Below are 20,427 nucleotides of genomic sequence, written 5' to 3'. Positions count from 1 at the left end.
ATGACAAAATTTTACATATACTTAAGACGTTTAGGATAATTGTATTTTAATTTTGGAAGGTTTCACTTCTACCACGTGTGAATTGCACACATTTTGTTTTTTTTTATGTAATAATTTTGCGTGTTGACAAATTTGTTTAAGTTTTGCGTCGATTTGATGTTAGAACAAGGGGTAGAATGGATAAAGATGAATAAATTTTATTAATTATTTTGAGTACACCTCTTACGCAGATTTACTTCGAGGGACAGATGGCTCAAGCAGAATTCCTTTTTTTATTAAGCCTTTGGGAATAACAACAAATGGAATATCTTCCACCGTACGGTTGAAGTTGCCCGGAGACTCCGGAGACTTATTGTTCGGAACCTGTATACATATATGCAAGCTTATCTTGATAATGTCGTTAGCGGGATTTATGCATCTGTGCATTTTGAATTTTAAGATAGCTACCCGCTACAAGCGGGAAAAAAAACAGGTTTACGTTCTTAACAAAAAATACCAACAATATACATTTAAGCTTTTTTACTGCATGTAACCTAACTGGTGTTAAGTAGGTATCAGAACCCATAGACATCAGAACGTAAATACCATGAGACATAAAGTCCAAGCCTCAATTGTATTAAATAACAGCTGTCCCATCGTTCATAACTTCGCGGCAATAGTAGACTGAATGGCAGTACCAACCCTTGCGGAGTTACAATACGTCCTACAGCTAGTAAGGGCGGGTTGGCGGTCGCAGTACGCTTTGATAATACTCAAAGAACGCTTCTGTTCAACCTCCGACAAGTTCCTAAGCCACACCCACGGGAAGACGGGGTGGTGCTATTCTAGACACTAAACACCCAATACATCATATGATAACGTTAGTAAATATGTACACACATATAAATAAGTGGATGGTTTATTAAATAGTAGGTTCAGTATCGGTTTGGTAGTGCATTTATAGAATACAGGGTGCTTGGTGCATGCGTAGGATTTAAATGAATACCCACGGATTTTACGGGTATATGGCTGCCTTTACAGTAAAGGTTTGGGTACTGAATCATGAGTTTAGAGAGAGAGTATTAAATTTTCAATTAATACCCCGCTCTTTGAGGCAATAGAGTAAATCTTATTATCATGTCGTCAGAGAATGAAATTTGAATATTAATTAACTAACTATCAAACTTGCATGCTATCTGTTTTAATTTTTGAAATATGTATTCCTGTATAATCACTCACATGTGTATCTTAGCTTCCTATGTAAATAATTCGTCTGGGAAATTATTTCCCCTGAAAATAATCATCGCTACACATAGAGATGCTTATTGTCCAAAAAACATACCTCGCTTGAAAATAGACATTGTATGTAGCACTGGATGTTTTTCTAATTATTTGCGTTATTATATAATACTTTCACTAATATGTCCACATTCCTCTTTTATTACTTCATAAATATTAAGTTAATACTATTATTATACGTCTATTTTCGATGTTAGACTTTTATTATTTAAGAGGATGAAATCGGCAGCAATACCTAAAAATAAAAGTTTCAGGCATAAAGAAGGAAGAAGCTGAGTAATTAAACTTCAGAATTCTTTTAAGCAGTTGATGATGATTATTTATGTGTTCTTAATTTTTAAGCATATTATTCTGAAATGTGGTCACAACATGTTCTTAATTAAAACTAAACTAATTTGACGTGAATAGAGTTCTTTAGAAATGTTTTTTTTTTAAAGTTATTTTATTTCGGTAACATTAAGTGTTGTCAAGAAAATTGATCGGAAGCTACGGATAAAATGACGATATGACCTTTACCGTGAATTCAAAGGAGCGTTGTAACTTTCCTCATCCAAATAATAACTTTTTTAATCAAATAATTTCTGTCGAGAAACGTTATTTCGCTTACGATACAATATGTTTGTGAACTTATTAATATGTGTATGTACGTATTTACTTTGTATCATTACATTTCAAATTAACAATACAATATGGTGTACAATCTATGGCAAATTTCATTGTACAGTTAATTTATATTTTTGTATCTGATTATGTAAATGGAATTTGTTGTTTGTGATATTAAATAATGGTTCCATTAAATATAATACAATAACTAAATGTCGTCGAATTTTAATAATAAAATATTTTGGGAGTAGCTTTTATTTATAATATTTAGAAACTGTTAATTCTTTTTTCATGTACTTTTATACCGAAACTACTTTTACCGTTAATTTAGCCTTTTTAATTTTCATTATATTATTTCCGACATTCATTGCATTACATTATTACATTTTATGTCATATTAATATATTATTATGTTTGTTACATTATTTCATCGTACATCGACTATGAAGATTGTTAAGTTTTCAAAACATCGGAAAAAGGCGAGTTTAAACCGTAAAATAAGTTTTAACGATGTCTACGACTCTATGAAAATATTATACTTATATAATTTAAAAAAATTCACATTTTCGCGAGGCAAGACACTATTTAAAATGAATTTTTAATTTGTTTTCAACATTTTTACGGATCTTCATTGTGCAGGTAGAAAAGTCATCGTGTTCGATAAAAACCTAATATTTCAAATTGTTGCGTGTTCGACCTTGGACATTGAGGTCGTAGTGTCATTAGGCTACGGTTACCGGTTGTCATGTGTCAGCTGGTCAATCTGCTTATTTCATCATCAACTTGGAATCGATTTTAAGATATCTACTATTGGATAAAGAGAACTCTAAGATCTTGTTATAACGTCCAGAATGCCATTGAGGTTACTAAACAAAACATCCTACTTATTTGCTCTATTCTCGTAGTTTCATGTAAACTAGAAGTCCCGCAGTATTCGAAATTCGACTATAATTAATTGGAATTGTAAGTTTGTATACTACATATTATGATTGTATTTTATACTTCTATAATCACAAATTTCGCCAAGACTACACTAGAAAAAATATTAACAAAGACAAACAATATTTAATCTATTCTCAATTTGACAACAGACGTCAAGAACAAAAGTTTGACAATAAATAGTACCTATGCATGCATGTGTGCGTCAAATACGTGGTATGTAGTGTGTGTAATGTTTTCTTTATTGAATTAATGTATCTTTTATGAATTATTTCAAAAAAATATTGGCATTGTGCACTTCTTCTCTATATTCTCTATAAGTGTGTAAAATTTCATACTCCTCCGTCCGCACAATTTTCGTAAAAAGGGATACAAAGTTTTTGCTTCACGTATTAATATATAGATGACAAACTATCGCGGAAGTAATTTGGATTATACTGCAGTCAAGCAAATGCAAATCAATCGTAGCGAGGGTTCTTTATTATTTAAAACCAACGCTACTAGGCATATGTGTGGGAAACTACATATGACGATCCATTGTCTTTGTTAGTGGGCCGATAAATTATTTGGTTGCAAAACAATGTAACCATAATTCGTTTGTACACAATATTATTAAAATTTTTTTTTGGTGGTAGCATTTATTGTGAGCTTGCGGGGGTAGGTACTACCGTCATGCTTATTTCTGTTCTGAAGCACTGATGCGTTTCGGTCTGAAGGGTGGGGCAGCCGTTGTACTGTAAAAGCTTAGACCTTAGAACTCATGTTTCAAGGTAGGTGACAGCATTTATTTTGTAGGTGTGTATAAGCTCCGCTAATAAGTTACCACCAACTGCCGATGTTAGGTCCTTGGCCTATCAAACCTTTTCCTATAGTGAATCACGTGGTAAGACTTTTCGTTGTTTTGAATCATACATCCAAACTAGAATGTGGTTGTCTTACCGGGCAACTAAGTGGGACAGTGGTATTTGTCGGTACACGATGCGTATGGATGGTATATAAGTTTTTTAATTTCACACAATAATAAACACGTTCTTTTCTATTGAATTGGTTGGGGGACAAGCTCAAAGTCCACCCATTGTGAAGTGATTGTCGGAGCCCAATGATATAATAACGTGAATGTACCCAACCACCTTCACAGATAATATTAAACTATGAACTGTATTATATGGTGGCTGTCCTATCTTATAAAACGGAAGTGGTAACTTCGCTTGGCTGCAGAAATAGGCGCGATGGTGGTACTTATCCTTGCGGGCTTATTGCTGACGTATAGATAGATAAATTTCGGAAGGTTAAGGAAGTCTATCAGAACTCAGAAAGGGCCGATTTAGGTACATAGACAAATTATTATGTTTTTTTTTTCCTACCTAAGCTGATAGCCTTGAGAGACTATATCAACGTCACCTTAACTAGTAGATGAGCTGACGGGGCTCAAACCTGATGACGTTGCTAACACGAACCCTAGCAAGAACCGTGCTTCGCAGAATCTACCACCGGATCGAAAACCGACCCATTGAGAAGATCCGGCGAGAAACTCAGTGGGCTGTGTCTGAGGGATTTTTTTACACTCAAGTCTTATCGTTACCAGATATTATTATCTTTAGAGATTCAATTTTAATACTTTATAGCAGTATTAAGCTTGTGTGTTCGTGAATAACGTGAAGAGCATCAAAGATGTTCGTGCTAATGTACTGAAATATATTATTTAATGTTATTTCCTTTTTCATTTAGCGTTACCTTTAGCGAAAAAAATTATTACGCAAGATATCTTACAAGGGAAAAATTAAAAAAATATGCTGGGTCCTCGAAAATGTATTCGGATTCATGTGGTTTTTTATCTGTGTTATATGTTAGGAAAACATCTTGATTAATCTACAAGTAATAATGTTCTTGTTATTATCTACGACTATATTGGATAAAACCTCCTTCCCTAAGTAGTACTTACAATATTCGATTACAAATAAACGATTGTACGATCATATTTAATTACATCAGCGATACATCAATGAGATTAATTAAAAAGAATGTAAAATGACTCATTTCAATGCTATTTCAGAGTACATACTATGCATGTGGGCGCGATAATCCGATATGGCCTACAAATATTTGAGTAAAGCATACGATAAAATTGATTTACAAATGACCTAAATCAAGTGATGTGCAGTATGGTGTTGGTCTAGAAGAAGTTGTGTGTTGTCTTGGCATAGGAATGGCACAACTCAATATCTTCAAGCATTTATCGTAAAAGGCGATTAAGGATTGCACTAGCAGTTTTCTCCGAATATTATTCCAATATGCTTGGATTGATACCCTTATCCTCACGATCGGATACGAAGCAATCATGCGTACTTAGCGGTTTCATCAAAAGCAGTTGTCTCAAAATTGAGTATTTAACCTCGTATCCCAAGATGAGTGGCGGCGTAAACCTTATGATGTTTATGAGCTTCGTTGACCACCCAATGTCAGATTGGCCGTGAGCTTACCTACCCCTGTTAGCAAATTAAAAAAAAAAATGCTCCAGAGTATTCACAAGTAAATCACTAAAAGCCCGTATTTTAAAATAAATTTAATTAAAAATGTTTGTTTGAAATTAATATGCTGTGTGTTAAGTGAGTTGGCTTAAGTATCGTATTAAATTGCTTTCGGGGTGAGCTGCGAACAAAGGACTTAAGAGCTACGGTACCTACGATCTTATATAGGCAACAAACCGATTAATAATAGTTGTAAATATACCTCATTTTATATATACGTATATTTATAATGATTTACTATTAGACTATACAGCGCATGGTCCTGATAGATTGACTGCTCACCATCGCTCATGGACATTAAGAACGCCAGAGGCATCATGAACTATCACTTTCCACATGACGAATTTACAATATGATTAACCATCGATATGATTTGCTTCTTTACGATTGATTCGTTATTCATTTGCTACTTCAACGAGACATGTACTCACGCATCGCGCCTAGTTCGTTCATCCCAGAATTTTTCCCAGAACGTGGATCTGTTTTTGATGCGTAGCACGCTGGTGCTGAGTGTGCGTGGTAAGGTGCTGCCGCTGCTCGCTACGGACACGCCGGTCGCCATGCTGTGCTCCGACGCGGAACTTTTAGCAATGAACGAGGAGCCTGCCACCCCGCCGCCTAGCCTGTCTGACTGCGATCCTGACCGATGCATGATTGTTTGTTCCCACTCACTCACTACATACGTCACTGACGATATTTAAAGTTTTATCTTGAAGACACAGTCATCGGTTTCGGTCTGGTTCCCCTTCGATCCTCCCGCGGAGCCAATTTGGATATTTACTCCACCCTATATTTACGTGTTTGCGGAACCCCAAACGAGACTTTCGCTCGCAATTACACGAGCATCTTCCACCGACTGCAATGTCAATATAAACAAAATATAATTGTTTCTGGTTACTTTTATATGTGTTTCTATCACGTCGACATACATTTGCTCAGATAAGTTTATCTCACTCACGCGTTCTTATCGACAGTACAATTGTTAAAATATCACTGATGTTTTTCATGAAGAATATCTTCATTGATTCATATGGTCAAGGACGTCGGGAAGGTCCCTGTGTTTTATGTAACAATAACAAAACCGGGGACACAGTTCGGTTCAGATCTCTGACAATCATTTATTTACTAATCATTTTCTCCGGGCGCGGAGATGAGCCACGAGGAAGATCAGCGGACGACCTCGAGACTTCTCCGACGGTCTAGTCGCGAGCTTTACACCCTCCGTAACCATTAGCACATCTGGGTTTTTTCATGAGTATTACTAACACGTTTTATCGAACGTCACTTCGCGGAGCATAAAGGGATTAGGTGAATTAATCGTGTTTATGTCACAATAAGTGTGTTGGTTGTCGTCAGAACGAGGACTGAGCAGCAGAGGAACTGTTGCATCGCTCGGCGGACGACGTGGAAGGTGACGTCTTGTCGGCAGCCCGCGCGGACTATCAATGGAACCGGTCGAGGCAGCGGGGCGCAGCGGCGGGCGGCGTCCCACTCTATCCGCGCGCCCGGCCCTCGCCGAGAGAACGCGACAGTACCCGAGGATAAATTTGGCGCTAATGGAAACTGGCGACGGTGGGCGCCGGTAATCAATGTTCGACGTGGAAATCGAGGGGCAGCATAACCGTCATGAATAACACATCCTATTGATTCTGTAACTTTCTGATAGTAAAACAAGAAAAACAAAATGGAACAATTCGAACCGCGCAATATATCGATCGCGCTGATCGCGAGACGGAGAGCGGTACAGCCTTCTGTATGTCAATACGACGTCGTTTTGGCATATAACGTGGCTTGTTCTGAATGCCTCATAAAATGATAGAGTATATTCATCTAGGTAGATTGTATTCTCAATCGCTCGATAATAGAATAAATGATCTTGAATACATTATATTGAATACATGCATATATATTTCGTCATTGTTCCTTTTATTATTTTTCCTAATATTCCCGAGTCTATGACCGGACAAAGCTTTGTGTAGAACTGAACATACATTGTCAATTTTTCTAAGAAATTTTATTTATTATAATTCAACCGTTCCAATTATAGTGGATTCGGAGTTAAGTTAGAAGATTTTTTTTTAATAGTTAAACAGTAGTGTGTATTTGCATATGTACAATGATAGGTACCTACTTAGTGAATTAAGCACCTTTGTCTTTGTCGAATGCAAAGAAAACAGTTGAACACTGCAGTTTCTTTGTGCCAAAGAGCGTTGCTCTGCGAATCTCTTATTTTACTTTTATAAAATACATCATAATAGAATTAGAAATTTGCTATATTTTTTACTCTTAAAATACTATGAAGCCAAATATTTAAGTTGTAAGTTAATAAATTTTATATTTAATGTACTAATTTCGATATAATTATGATAGGTTCTATTATTCAGCTATCTCAAGTGGCTTTCTTAATTGGGTATTAATTAATGTCGTTTGTAATTAATTAGCACTCGTTAAGTTCGTCGAAGCATCGTTGTCGATGATTCAATCGTTAGGTTAATCGACATTGTCTTATGAGTTTTCTGATGAAGCGCAAAAATGTTGTGAAGGGTTTTGTTATAAGGCCTTAGCCACAAGGGAAACCGATATCATCCTCCAGAAACAAAGGTGCATGAATAGCACTCTTAAGATGGAGATTAAACTGCTGTGATAGACAAGCCCGTATAGTTTGATCCCAAGTCTTGGATTATAATTTGCATAATTACTGGTGGTAGGACCTCTTGTGAGTCGGCACGGGTATGTAGCCTGCCTATTTCTGCCGTGAAGCAGTAATGCGTTTCGGTTTGAAGAGTGGGGCAGCCGTTGTAACTATACTGAGACCTTAGAACTTATATCTCAAGGTGGGTGGCATATTTACGCTGTAGATGTCTATGGGCTTCAGTAACCACTTAACACCGGGTGGGCTGTGAGCTCGTCCAACAATCTATGCAATTTAAAAAAACCTGATGGTATGTTAGCATTTTGCGGGCGGGATTCCGCACTTGCATCGTTATATACTGACTCCGTCCGGAAATCAACGCCGGGCCTTCTGGTGATAGTCAGATTCGCTAACCACTTCATCAAAGCGCCAACATTGTTTCCTTTTAATAATGAATAGACGGCTACACGTGTTCACGGAGAACACGGAGTTAAAATGTTACCAGAATCCATTAATAATGTAATAATGATGTAAGATAATGTAATCATAATAGTAACAATCATGAAGTGAATGTCGACACACAATTAGAGACTTAAGATCAAAAGCTCAATTGCATTGCCAGCTGCTCCATCATATAAAACAGTACCGCGAAACAACTGTTTCGCGGTAATAGAAATAGGCGAGACAATGGTACCCACTCACGTGAGCTTTACCACCCCGCAAATGCCAGTTTACGATAGCAGTATGTTGGGATCTGCTGGTCATTCTCGGATGAGTGCTTAAGGCGCCCACGAAAAAGCAATCACTAGATGAATATAGTATTATATGTTCATTCTGTTCTTCGGTTTTCACGTATCGTGGATATAATTAAAACTATTTTTTTTAATAGCCGTATAGGCAGACAAGCATTCGGCCCACTTTATGGTGAGCGGTTACCATCGCTCATGGACGTCAGCAATGCCAGGGGCAGAGCCAAGCCGCTGCCTACCGCTTAATACTCTCCACAAGTCTCGTTTGAAGAAGGACACGTCATAGCACTCGGGAAACACCGTGGAGGGGAGTTCACTCCAAAGCCGGATGGTATGTGGCAAAAAAGATCTCTGGAAACGCACTGTGGACGAACGTAGTGGCTCCAGGTAGTATGGATGAACTCTCCTGCAATAGCGGGCGGTGCGATGGTAAAAACGAGATGATGGTTATCATCTCAAGCAATTCCTCAGAGCACTCCCCATGGAACATACGGTACAAAATACAGAGGGAACCGAAGTCCCTCCGCAGACCCAGAGGCTCCAAACGATCCGCGAGAATGGGATTATCGACAATCCGAACGGCTCCGGATGGATAATTCTCAATTTCCGTACTTAGCTTCTGCAGCTGCTTCCCCTAACTCCTTGCTTGAGGATCTTAGGTCGTGTCATTTTTTAGGCTAAAGTAACAAATCAAGTAGCCGAGGATCCGTTTGATTTTGAAACTTTTATAATTTAATTTTATAAGTATACGTATAAGTAACGTCGCAGCAATATTATTCAGAGTAATAGATATATAGAGAGAGTAAATCAGAATAAAATAATCAATAGCAAGTAATTTGTCTGCGAAATATTAATCAGAGTAAGAGCGTATAAAAAAAAAGAATAAAATTGTATTTACAACGATTGTAATTTGTAAATAACACCGGATCCGGTTTTTTCACTTGGTGACATGCGATATCATACCGATTACCCATGAAGTTGAACCACTTCAACTACATAATCATTCATTAATATTTTGATAACGTCAGACGTATCATTCACTATTCGTGTTATTTTCGATAGCTTTGCTTGGATACCTGTACACATGTATATAAATGACTCATTTTAAATTTCAACACTGAAAACTAAAATAGTTTCCTGTCTTCCGTAGATTTTTATGTATAATTGTTTTATATATTATAATATTATTAAATTTAAATTCCCTACACAAATTAAGGGTCGTGGTTTAATACACGCTAAAACCTATCTATAATACTTGTACAATCATATAAATCGTTGAATAACAAAAACAGTAAAAGCCTACGTTTACTATGAAACAGAATATTAAAATATATCTATTATATGTATGTTTAATTCAGAAATTTCACATCAAAAAAAAGAAGGAACACACAAGTGTATTGAGGATCACAAAGCGTTACTGGATGGTAAGCCAAGAAAACTGAGACAGACAAAGAAAGCAGTGCAGTGCTAGTTAGTCGTGCGGAGTTGATAATACGTACGCTCTGTCCAGTTGTGCTGCCTCAGCCTCCTTGAATCTGTAAGCAATTAAAAAATAAGGAAAAGAAAGAAAGAACGGAGACTTCAGAGGGCATTAATTATGTTACGCCACCTAAGCGGGTTGGGGCGCGCTTTGTATGCGGGTTTGGTTCAGCGACACATCGAATTATATTGTGCTATAGAGTAGTGTGGTGAGTGTGTATTAACAGGCTCTTTAGAAGTGATGGCAACAGCGAGAGACCAACTCGGTGCGTGAGCGTAATACGAACATCTTCAGCATTGTAACTTGATTGTTTCATCCACCAATACGCATGCTATCACCGAATGTTGGCTGTTGGTCAGTAAGCTTTGCTACTTGTTAGTTTGTTACAACATTGAAACGGCTTAAGTGATCAAATTATGACGTAGCTTACTCTGGTTCTTGGTCCGAAGCAGCGTTGTTTCGATGAAAGTATCTGTTCTAAAACTCGTGACTTACTCCAACGGCAACAATGCGTATTGCTGTTTCATATTTAAGGACAGCTGAGTAGTTATCGCACTCATTTTGTAAAAATCAAAAGATCTTTATATATTTCTGACCTTTTCGTAGCAAAGAATGATATTATCATAGTGATAATATACGATTAGGTAGGTGTTCAAACAACAATTACATAATAAGTGGAGTAGTGATAGCCTGTACATTATCAAACAGTGTCATCTAATAAAAGTGGTATCATCGTGAATGAAAGTTATAAAAAATGTAACAAAATTTTGTATAAGGAGCTCGGAAAGTTTAAGAAAAAAACTGTAGACAGTTTTATTGTGTACCCCATGTATATAACGTAATCAAACATTAACTTATCTATGTTTGTTCTATTTATGTGTATTTGTTTGTTTGTGAAATAATCACAAATCTAATCCTAAAATTATAAAGATAATGATTTTCTCGTTACATTATTATTATTTTTAAATGTATGTAATAAAGAATGAAAAATAATTGCAAATGTTCTAATGGGGAAATATCAGAGCTAAGACTCTCTTTAATCGCAATTTGAAATTACTTTTGGGTTCACAGTCTTTTAGATAAAGTTGAAAATTGCATATAATATTTGACGGAACAGATTTTCAGTTAAAATTTGCGTTTGTGACCCATTTTTACTTTTAAAGATTGCGTCGGAAAAGCGTATTTAGAACTAGTTCCATTCAGTAAATTTATTAACATATTTCTTTGATCCTATCAAAGGACATCGAAATACGATACATACATTGAGAATTTTAATTGATCATATTGAGTGAGTATACGCAAAATTATCGTCCTCAGGATTTTATTGGAACGCGAGAACTATAATATTTCGTTTTTTCTTTTTAAAGGAATTATAAAATTTAATTTAAGGGCTTAAAGGCTAAGATACGCTGATAATAGTATAGTATCAATAGCCCGGTTGAAAAATAACGTGGTATTTTATCATAATACCTATATGATTGATTGTTCATTGTTAGATAGTTTTGTTACGCCATGTGTTTTTAAATTACGTTAATTGTACTATAATCAAGGTTTGGGAAATCTCCTTTGAATTCGTTCTCGAAGGAACGAACGCACATAATAAATGTTTTCACAAATCACTAGTATTTTTTAGTCCTTTGATGATGGCTAAAGACATTGATCAAATATAATAGTGAAAATTAATTAAATAAACTTGTGAATTAATTTATTAGAGGCAAACAACAGCGCACAATTTTGACCAGTTAGTATAAGCAGCCGAGAATATCAGGAAATATTGTTTTTGTCTAGTGTGAACAAATTTAACATTAAGTATTACGTCAATCGAAAGGCAGCTTTTGCATTCCGGAATGACCACTCGATTGTCGCGGTTTTCGCAATTAAGGCTGATAATCGATTGTCTACAACGATTATCTTGTTCGATTATCAACTATTAATTGCATCGTTCGAAAATATATTTGTAATATCGTCTTTTCGCATTAAAAGTGTACAATTTCCAAAAAGATTCGAAATTGAGTTAATATGCGTGACATTTGGTGTCACCAGTATTTTTCTCATAAATACTGTCAAAAGAGCGTAGCTTAGTTTTAGTTTTTTTTTTTAGTTTACCTATACATATTTTGACTACTATTAACAAAATTAATACATAATTTTATCTTACTTTAAAAGACAGATAATGTAAGAGGTAAAAAATAAAAAAAAATGTTTGCAAAGATGATTAATATTCAAAATATCACATGTATAAACTTTTAAATCAATCTCCTTTAAAATTAGTAGTTTTTGAGACTAAACAGTTTTAATGCGAGAAGACGATAAATGTGTTAATTATTTGATGAACATCTACGAGTATTAGGCTTACCTTTCGCTGGCGATCGAACTGTTCCTGGACATGGATTTCGGTGACATTTCGAAATCGGAGTCTGAGCGGTATAGGAAAGACTCGCGGCGCTGCGGCATGGCCTGCAGGACGAGAGCGGCTGACGGAGATCCGCCCTCGAGGGGAGATCTTGCGCCTCCGGCAACTCCCGCTCCACCCCCATTCTCCACATCGAAACTGGAACAAATCATATGTCATATTAATAAAAGTCAGACCTTGTGTTAAAAGGCTTGAAAAAAAAAAGATGTGTGGTGTCGTGGGACACCGGATATGAACGAAGTTCCTTATTATAAAAAAATATTAATTTTAAGTTCTATTCGAGGTATAAAGAAAATAAAACTGGAGGTTTCGCAGCAACCCACGGTCATTCGGTAACGTGCGAACTTATTGTGGTACACTTCATTCACGGTTGTTCGCATAAGAGTTAGCGAGTTAATTATATTGCGCAAACGAACGCTCTGAGATCGTGGTCAATGAATGATAAAAATATATGTTATTTTTTGTACGTTATTACAAAGTTAAGTCGTACACTGGGTGCATTACTAATAAAAATCTGACGTTACGGATGATTCCCGGTTAGGGTACCCCTCCGCATCGTCCCATAAGGAACTTCGTTCCAAAACATAAATGCTCCATTACACAATAGAAACCAATTGAAAAAACGTTGGAGACAGGGAAGTCCATTTAAAAAGCAAACGTTCAGAAACAACGGCCCCAAGCTAGAGTTTTCTTTTGTAATATCGGGCAACCCTAACAAGATAAAAACAAGTTCACTATGAGTATTTATTTTATCATACGTCTATTTTATAGTTATCGTTGATATTTTCAATATTTAATAAAATCCTCCTTTTTGTGTGTAGAGACTCTTTTCCTTCCTGGGCTACTAGTGCTTTATTTGTAAATCTAATCAAGGTTGATCTAACCAAGGGTTATCTACTTATCCATTTGAGAGACCGACTCCGGTCGGGAATCAAGCTCCGACCACGTGGTAGTCTGGCTTAATAGCCCATACATACAGTTATTTATTGCGCAGTTTCTGCTGAATATAAAAAACAAAAAAATATAAATAAAATTCGTAAAATAAAAATATAAAAATAATAATAAAATACGTATAATAATTAAAATCACAATTTTCTCATCGAGCTAAACTAAAATCACCTTACAGCTATTAAATCAAACGTTTGAATATTAGATTCGTTAAGTTAAAAATAAGGTTTTAAATCTCGTCACTATCAACAAATTTTCATAAATAGGATAAAATAATACCTTAGAACCACGGTCATATCAAGAACTCAAAAGTCTGAATATTTATTCGTGCTAAGTAGATATGATCGAAACATAGTTTATAGTACACACAACCGTATTTATTCACATTACAACGTGATATGTATGAACTATGTTAGCGCCGACAGTGTCAATGCTATCGAATGATAAAACTGTTACGTAGAATATTCTGTAGATACTTTTTAATCCCGCCAAGATAAACCATCTGAAAGTGCTTAAAATAAAAATGAAAACAGACACTTTTACAGGGAGCGTTATCGCTTTGAACCGATTTCAAAAAAAAGTAGGAGGCTCTCAATCCGACTGCATTTTTCGTAGGTTACATCAGATTTTTTTTCTAGGTACATATACCGAAGTTGTTGGTTCATTTGTTATTAGAAGGTTGGTGTTTTTCTTTTAGTCTCATTTTATTATATTAAGATCTGATGATTACTTTTTGCGTTATGCTTAATAACGCTTAATATCTCATTTATTACGTCGCCAAGTCGATGATAATAAGTTCATCGAATTTTGTTGAAGACGGCTTTTTTAAAATTATGTTTTAAAGACAATGTTAGCTTGGTAATATTAAAGGAAGTGTGACAGTGGCACCTGTGACAAAAAATCTGAGAAGTGCGCGTTTGGGATGGTATGGACATGTCATGAGACGAAATGAAAATGAGGTTGGTAAGATAATGTTAAGTATGAATGTGGAAGGATATAGAGCAAGAGGTAGATCTAATAAGAAATGGATGGATTGCGTGAAAGACTATATGGGTAAGAGGGGAGTGAGCGAAGAAATGGTATATGATAGAAGAGTATGAAAGGAGAAAACATATTGCGCCGACCCCAGGTGACTGGGAGAGGGGCAGGAGAATGATGTTAGGTTGATAATACATATTACATAATTTTTTTTTGTTTTTGATGAATTACCGTAGTATTGACTTTGGTTTAAATCCAGGATCGAATCACGGCTTAGTCGTATGACTACACCGTTTTAATTATCTATTAGGCCACGATCCAAAAGGGTTGCTTTAAATATCTAAATGTATTTAAATGACGGGAATCAAAGACGCAATCGTAACGTACTGATAATTATGTATATGCACAATGTATATATCGACGCTTGAAAGGCAAACATGACTTAGCGACAATAACTGCTTTGTACATAAATGAAAGGCAATAACCACATTCGATGCGCAAAAAAAATATATTTCTAAGTCTATTAAAATAATTTCAATCCTACAGCTACTAGCTAGATTCTACTACAGCTAGATTCGTTAAAATAAATTTTGTTTTCATGTATTTTAATTTTAAATTAGTCTACTGTAAAGATCACGCATTGTCGCTTAGTCACGTTTGCCTTTCAAGCGTCGATATGTTCTTTCGAATATATGAACAAAAACTAATAATTTGACTTAGCGTGTCTGCTAGTGCTGTGATTAACGGCTTATCAAAACGATTGTTTTTTCTATTTAAACACGTTAGCGAGTGTTTTAATTTTTTTAAATCATCCTATAAAAACGGAAATAGCGTATGGCAATAGCGGCTGATCGTTATTTTTAACTTGACGTCGATTTTTCTTTGTTAGTCTTTGATGTCATTTTTAGTCGTACTGGCAACGTAGCGTTTTAAACAAAATACTTTTTTACACACGAGTGATTTTCATTTAAACAATAAGCCGTAAAGTTAATTAATTATGAAGCGCATCAATGTTTTTATGAAACTAAAAAACATTAAACTAAACAAAACTCGTTGTCTTACAGACAGTTTACACGACAGAAAGGCAAGAGATTAAAAGTTCAAACACAATTTATGAGTCTAAAATTAATATTATCTTTCACATAGTTGTTGAGTGGGTGTCGACGGTATAACCGGACTGAGTTTTTGTCTACGAAACAGGCATTGTTCTCGTACATAGGCCGGTCCTACACAGTTTTTGTCGACCAACGTATAACAAGTTGTTACACCTACGACACGTGCAGAAACGATTGGAAAGACTAACAAGAAGCCTCGCGGTCATTATTACGTTTTAAATTTATTATTTCAATATATTAATTTTATGGCATAAGTTTTATGGCATTTTTTTTATTGCTTACATGGGTGGACGAGCTCACAGCCCACCTGGTGTTAAGTGGTTACTGGAGCCCATAGACATCCACAACGTAAATGCGCCACCCACCTTGAGATATAAGTTCTAAGGTCTCAAGTATAGTTACAACAGCTGCCCCACCCTTCAAACCAAAACGCATTACTGCTTCACGGCGGAAATAGGCAGGGTGGTGGTACCTACCCGCGCAGACTCACAAGAGGTCCTACCACCAGTAATAAAATGCATTTAGGCATTAAATATGTTTTGTGGTAACAAAATTTCAAATGAGGAATCAGGTTTTTTAGTCGTCATTGTTTAAGTATAGACGATGATATAATATTATGATGAATGAAAAATCAAAATACAGTAGTACATAAAGGTATGTTTCGTTGGGTGAATTATAAATTAAACAAGATATAAACTTGTTTATTTTACAGAAAATCGTGAGCACGCAAACTGTGTCGTACTTGGTTTATTTACAAAAGCAGGTGAGCGGCAGGTAGTGTCTTGGCAGTGTGTAAGGCATTGCTACTATTTTTGAGTGACGGTAACCGCTCACTGTTAGACACTGTTAGTGACGCTCGGCTGCCCTCGTAAGCGAAAAAGAGTCTAATTCTATATCGAAATAGGTACAACTGAATAGCAAAAAACTAAAATAGCTCAGCATTGATTATTTTGATGTTGAAGCAAGTGCGTATCGCAGCTTATGATGTTTTACTCAGTTTTCACTTTTTCAAACTCCACATAGCTTTGTTAATTAAAAAAAAAGAACTTCTAACTGTATATTAAGATTTTTATTCAAATGACGCATTTCCCTTGAGAAATGTCATCGGTAACAAAACAGTTTTTCAATTCAATGCCATCTGTAGGACTATCTGTCAAACAACTCATGAATTTATTGTTCAGCTGTAGTACAAAAATGTACCAATAGATGTCTCTGTTCTGAAGACAAGTAAAATTAAGTGTGGCTTGGTGGTATTTACTTGTTAATTTAGTAAAATAGCAATAATTGCTATTTTACTAAATTAACACAATTATTGTGTGTATATTATGATTTATATTTTTTATTTGATTTTATTATTATATTATATTTTGATTTAAATATTAAACGTTCTTTACGATAAAACGATCGGATAAAGTGTCCTAATACAAGAGTAAGATAGTTCTGGACGATAACCGTTCCCAATGGCTTCTAGGGCCTTACGAGACTGTTGACCTGACGCTACAGTGGATTTTAATTGCTTTTTTAGAATTAAGGAATTCTTGACCTCGTGCTTTCCAGTTGGGCGGGCAACCTAGGGATGAGGGCGAGGTTTGCCGAAAATTGCGCGAGCTTATCTGAGAAAGGCTTAACAGTTAAAGAGCAGCTGTATCTATCACCGACTGGGAATTATGATACGCTAGGAAGATCCGATGAGAAACATCGGATTGAGTGTAAAGGCGTGAATGTACTTGAAAGTACAATTTCATCAGTTATTTACTTGATGTTAATTTTATTTATGTTAATTGAAAAATTCCTCGGAGTTTTCTCTGTGAAAAAGAGATATGAGTTCTAAGGTCTCAAGTACTATTTATAACGGCTGATCCACCCTTTGAACCGAAACGCATTACTGCTTTACAGCAGAAAGAGGCGGCGCGGTGGTACCTACCCGTGCGGACTCACAAGAGGTCCTACCACCAGTAGAAATTGAATTTTGAAAAATTTTTACGTATTGAAGTTTATTGGCTTTTAAGGCAGTCGAACATATAACCCACTTGACTGGAGGGTGCCCTAGCTCTTGGATATCAGTAATAGCAAGAGGATAGCCATACTGCTGTTTAATGCTAAAGAATATTTTCAAATCTTTGTTTTTCAAGTAAGATTGTACCTGCACGTGTATAATACAATAATATGTATGATGGGTATGAGACGGGCAATTTATTAATTTACAGTCCATGGAAGAAAAGGAAGAAGGAAAACGTGTCGAAAAGTAAAGAAATTAATGTATTTTTGTTGCTCGCCTCTATGTATATTATTCTTCAGAATGGAACAATCGATTTCAAAATGCCGTGCTCGGTAATTTAATTAAAACTGCTTTTACGCTTTTATCTCACGTTTTATATTGTCTTTAAATTATTAATGACGTTTTGAATACTTTGAAACGAAAACGAAATGTCGCAACTTTACAATTTGTCACGGGAAGTCGTCCGCGAGCAGTTGTATACAAGATATCTATATATTAATACGTGAAGCAAAAACTTTGTATCCCTTTTTACGAAAATTGCGTGGACGGAGGAGTATGAAATTTTCCAGACTTATAGAGAATATAGAGAAGAAGTGCACAATGCTAATTTTTTTTTAAATAATGCATTGAAGATATATTAAATCAATAAAGAAAACATTACACACACTACATACCATGTATTTGACGCACACACGCATGCATACTATTTATTGTCAAACTTTTGTTCATGACGTCTGTTGTCAAATTGAGAATAGATTAAATATTGTTTGTCTTTATTAATATTTTTTTATAGAGTAGCCTTGGCGAAATTTGTGATTATAGAAGTATAAAATGCTATCATAATAGTGTACAACATCATAATAGTGTGTAGTGTACTTACAACTGTAATTAATTATAGTCGAATTTCGACTACTGTGGGATCTCTAGTGTACATTTAAAACCAGTTTTTATTATGATCAGTAGGTAATGTTGATTAAATCGACTTTTTGCTTGTGATGTATGTGTTTTTGTACCGTTCACACCATTGCAATACAACCGTGTCCGATGTTGTTGACACTTCAGGCAAGGTCGCTGTTAAATTAGTACATAATTATTTTTTTTTTTGCTTAGATGGTTGGACAAGCTTACCACCCACCTGGTGTGGGTTAACAGTGGTTACCGGAGCCCATAGACATCTACAACGTAAATGCGCCACCCACCTTGAGATATAAGTTCTAAGTTCTCAAGTATAGTAACAACGGCTGCCCTACCCTTCAAACCGAAACGCATTATTGCTTCACGGCAGAAATAGGCAGGGTGGTGGTACCTACCCGTGCGGACTCACAAGAGGTCCTACCACCAGTAATAAACCAGTATTTTAAGGTCTTTATCCATTTGAGCAGCCTAAAACCGAGCTGCCTCTGCTTGAAACAGACAAAGGCTGCTCACGAAGGTCGAGATACTTTTCGGATCATAACGAGACGACGCGATCCAGTTCAGAGGAAAAGCGCGATGACACCAAACACGTGTAGAGTAGTTGTCATTCAATATAATTGTCATTAACAATACTAAAAAGAGGAAGAGAGAGATTATAACAAAAAAAGAAGAAGAAAGAACAGGAAGCATAGATGGTGGACAAAAGAGTTTTATCGAAATAAGGGTTCAGCGTTTCCGTTTAGATTTTATTGATTTAATTTCAGAATCGTTGTCAATTTCCATTGTGAGAATTGCTACTTAAGTTTTTTTTTCCTATCTACGCTGATAGCCTTGAGAGGCTATTTCAGCTTCACCCTGACGTGTAGGTGAGCTCACGGGGCTCAAGTCGGAGTGTTGCTAACACTGGCCCTAGCAAGAGCAGTGCTTCGCAGAATCTACCACGGGATCGGAAACGCGACCCACTGAGAAGATCCGCGGCGAGAAACTCTGTGAGCTGTGTCTATGGGTTAACTTAAGGCTAACTTAAGGTTAACTTAAAAAAAAAAAAGGCGACACATGCCCGTTTCAACTAAACGCATTAAGTGTATTTATTATCTATCAGGAGTACTGTCTCGGATGAGAAGCTACTTTAACTCCAAAATGCTAATAACTACTTAGCTTAATACATACTGCCAGTAATGTTCAGTGTTAACTTGTTCACATTAAATTCAAGGATTTTGTGGCAAAATTGTGTTTATTCAAGCTTTCATATTCTTTTAAGAGATACAGAGATTGTTCGCGCAGTCCAGCAATAGAGATCCGTGTTGAAACTCGGATCGGAAAATTCATTTTCTGTGCCGGTAGCGGATTGAACTCGCTAAGTAAACATAAACAAGAGAAAATCGATTTTCTTAGTTTTACCTTTTCAATTTTATTGCTTGTTTTCTATTAAGCTCGGCGCTAAGGGCTTAAGAGTAACAGATTTTGAACTGATACACTTAAAATTTTCGGCATTTTAACTCAAATCGATAATAGACAGAAGATAGGCGCGATATTATTATTACGTGTAAAATCGCAACATTGGTTTTGTGTTTAGTAACAGACCGTACTGATATTCTTATTATATTATGTTGTGTTAAAGAAACTTTTTCTTTTCTCCTACTTTTATCTTTCCTGTAACCACATTACAGAAGTAATGTTATTGGTTTAAGGCTGTTAAAAGGCTTAGTCAAGAATCTTTTTTTAGTTTTCAAGTAAAATGAGGTTAATTTATTAAGGCCAATAATACGCTCTATGTCCCCGTTAAAATAACATATCTTCCATCCATGTTTTTTTTAATGCGACGCTTAGATTTAATAGCTCTGGAGTTA

The 20,427-nt window shown here is 35.8% G+C and overlaps 1 protein-coding gene across 19 annotated transcripts in view; it reads right to left on the bottom strand.

Moving 5' to 3' along the window:
- Positions 1–20,427, bottom strand: part of LOC101742254 (cAMP-specific 3',5'-cyclic phosphodiesterase) — a 632,766-nt gene that overhangs the window by 60,844 nt on the left and 551,495 nt on the right. For 11 of the 19 annotated variants that reach the window (XM_021348173.3, XM_038019027.2, XM_062674973.1 and 8 more), the window contains 2 exons: positions 12,566–12,760; positions 10,229–10,264 (listed from right to left, as the gene is read on the bottom strand). In XM_021348173.3, the coding sequence (XP_021203848.2) occupies positions 10,229–10,264; positions 12,566–12,760 (231 nt within the window). Of the gene's footprint in view, positions 1–5,779; positions 7,261–10,228; positions 10,265–12,565; positions 12,761–13,849; positions 13,967–20,427 lie in introns of those variants that run through there. The other 8 variants (XM_038019023.2, XM_062674975.1, XM_062674972.1 and 5 more) reach the window with 3 other exon arrangements.

This window comes from Bombyx mori, chromosome 22 (genome assembly GCF_030269925.1).
Source record: "Bombyx mori chromosome 22, ASM3026992v2".
In the NCBI taxonomy this organism is placed as follows: Eukaryota; Metazoa; Arthropoda; class Insecta; order Lepidoptera; family Bombycidae; genus Bombyx; species Bombyx mori.
This window is presented reverse-complemented; position numbering and strand designations above follow the sequence as displayed.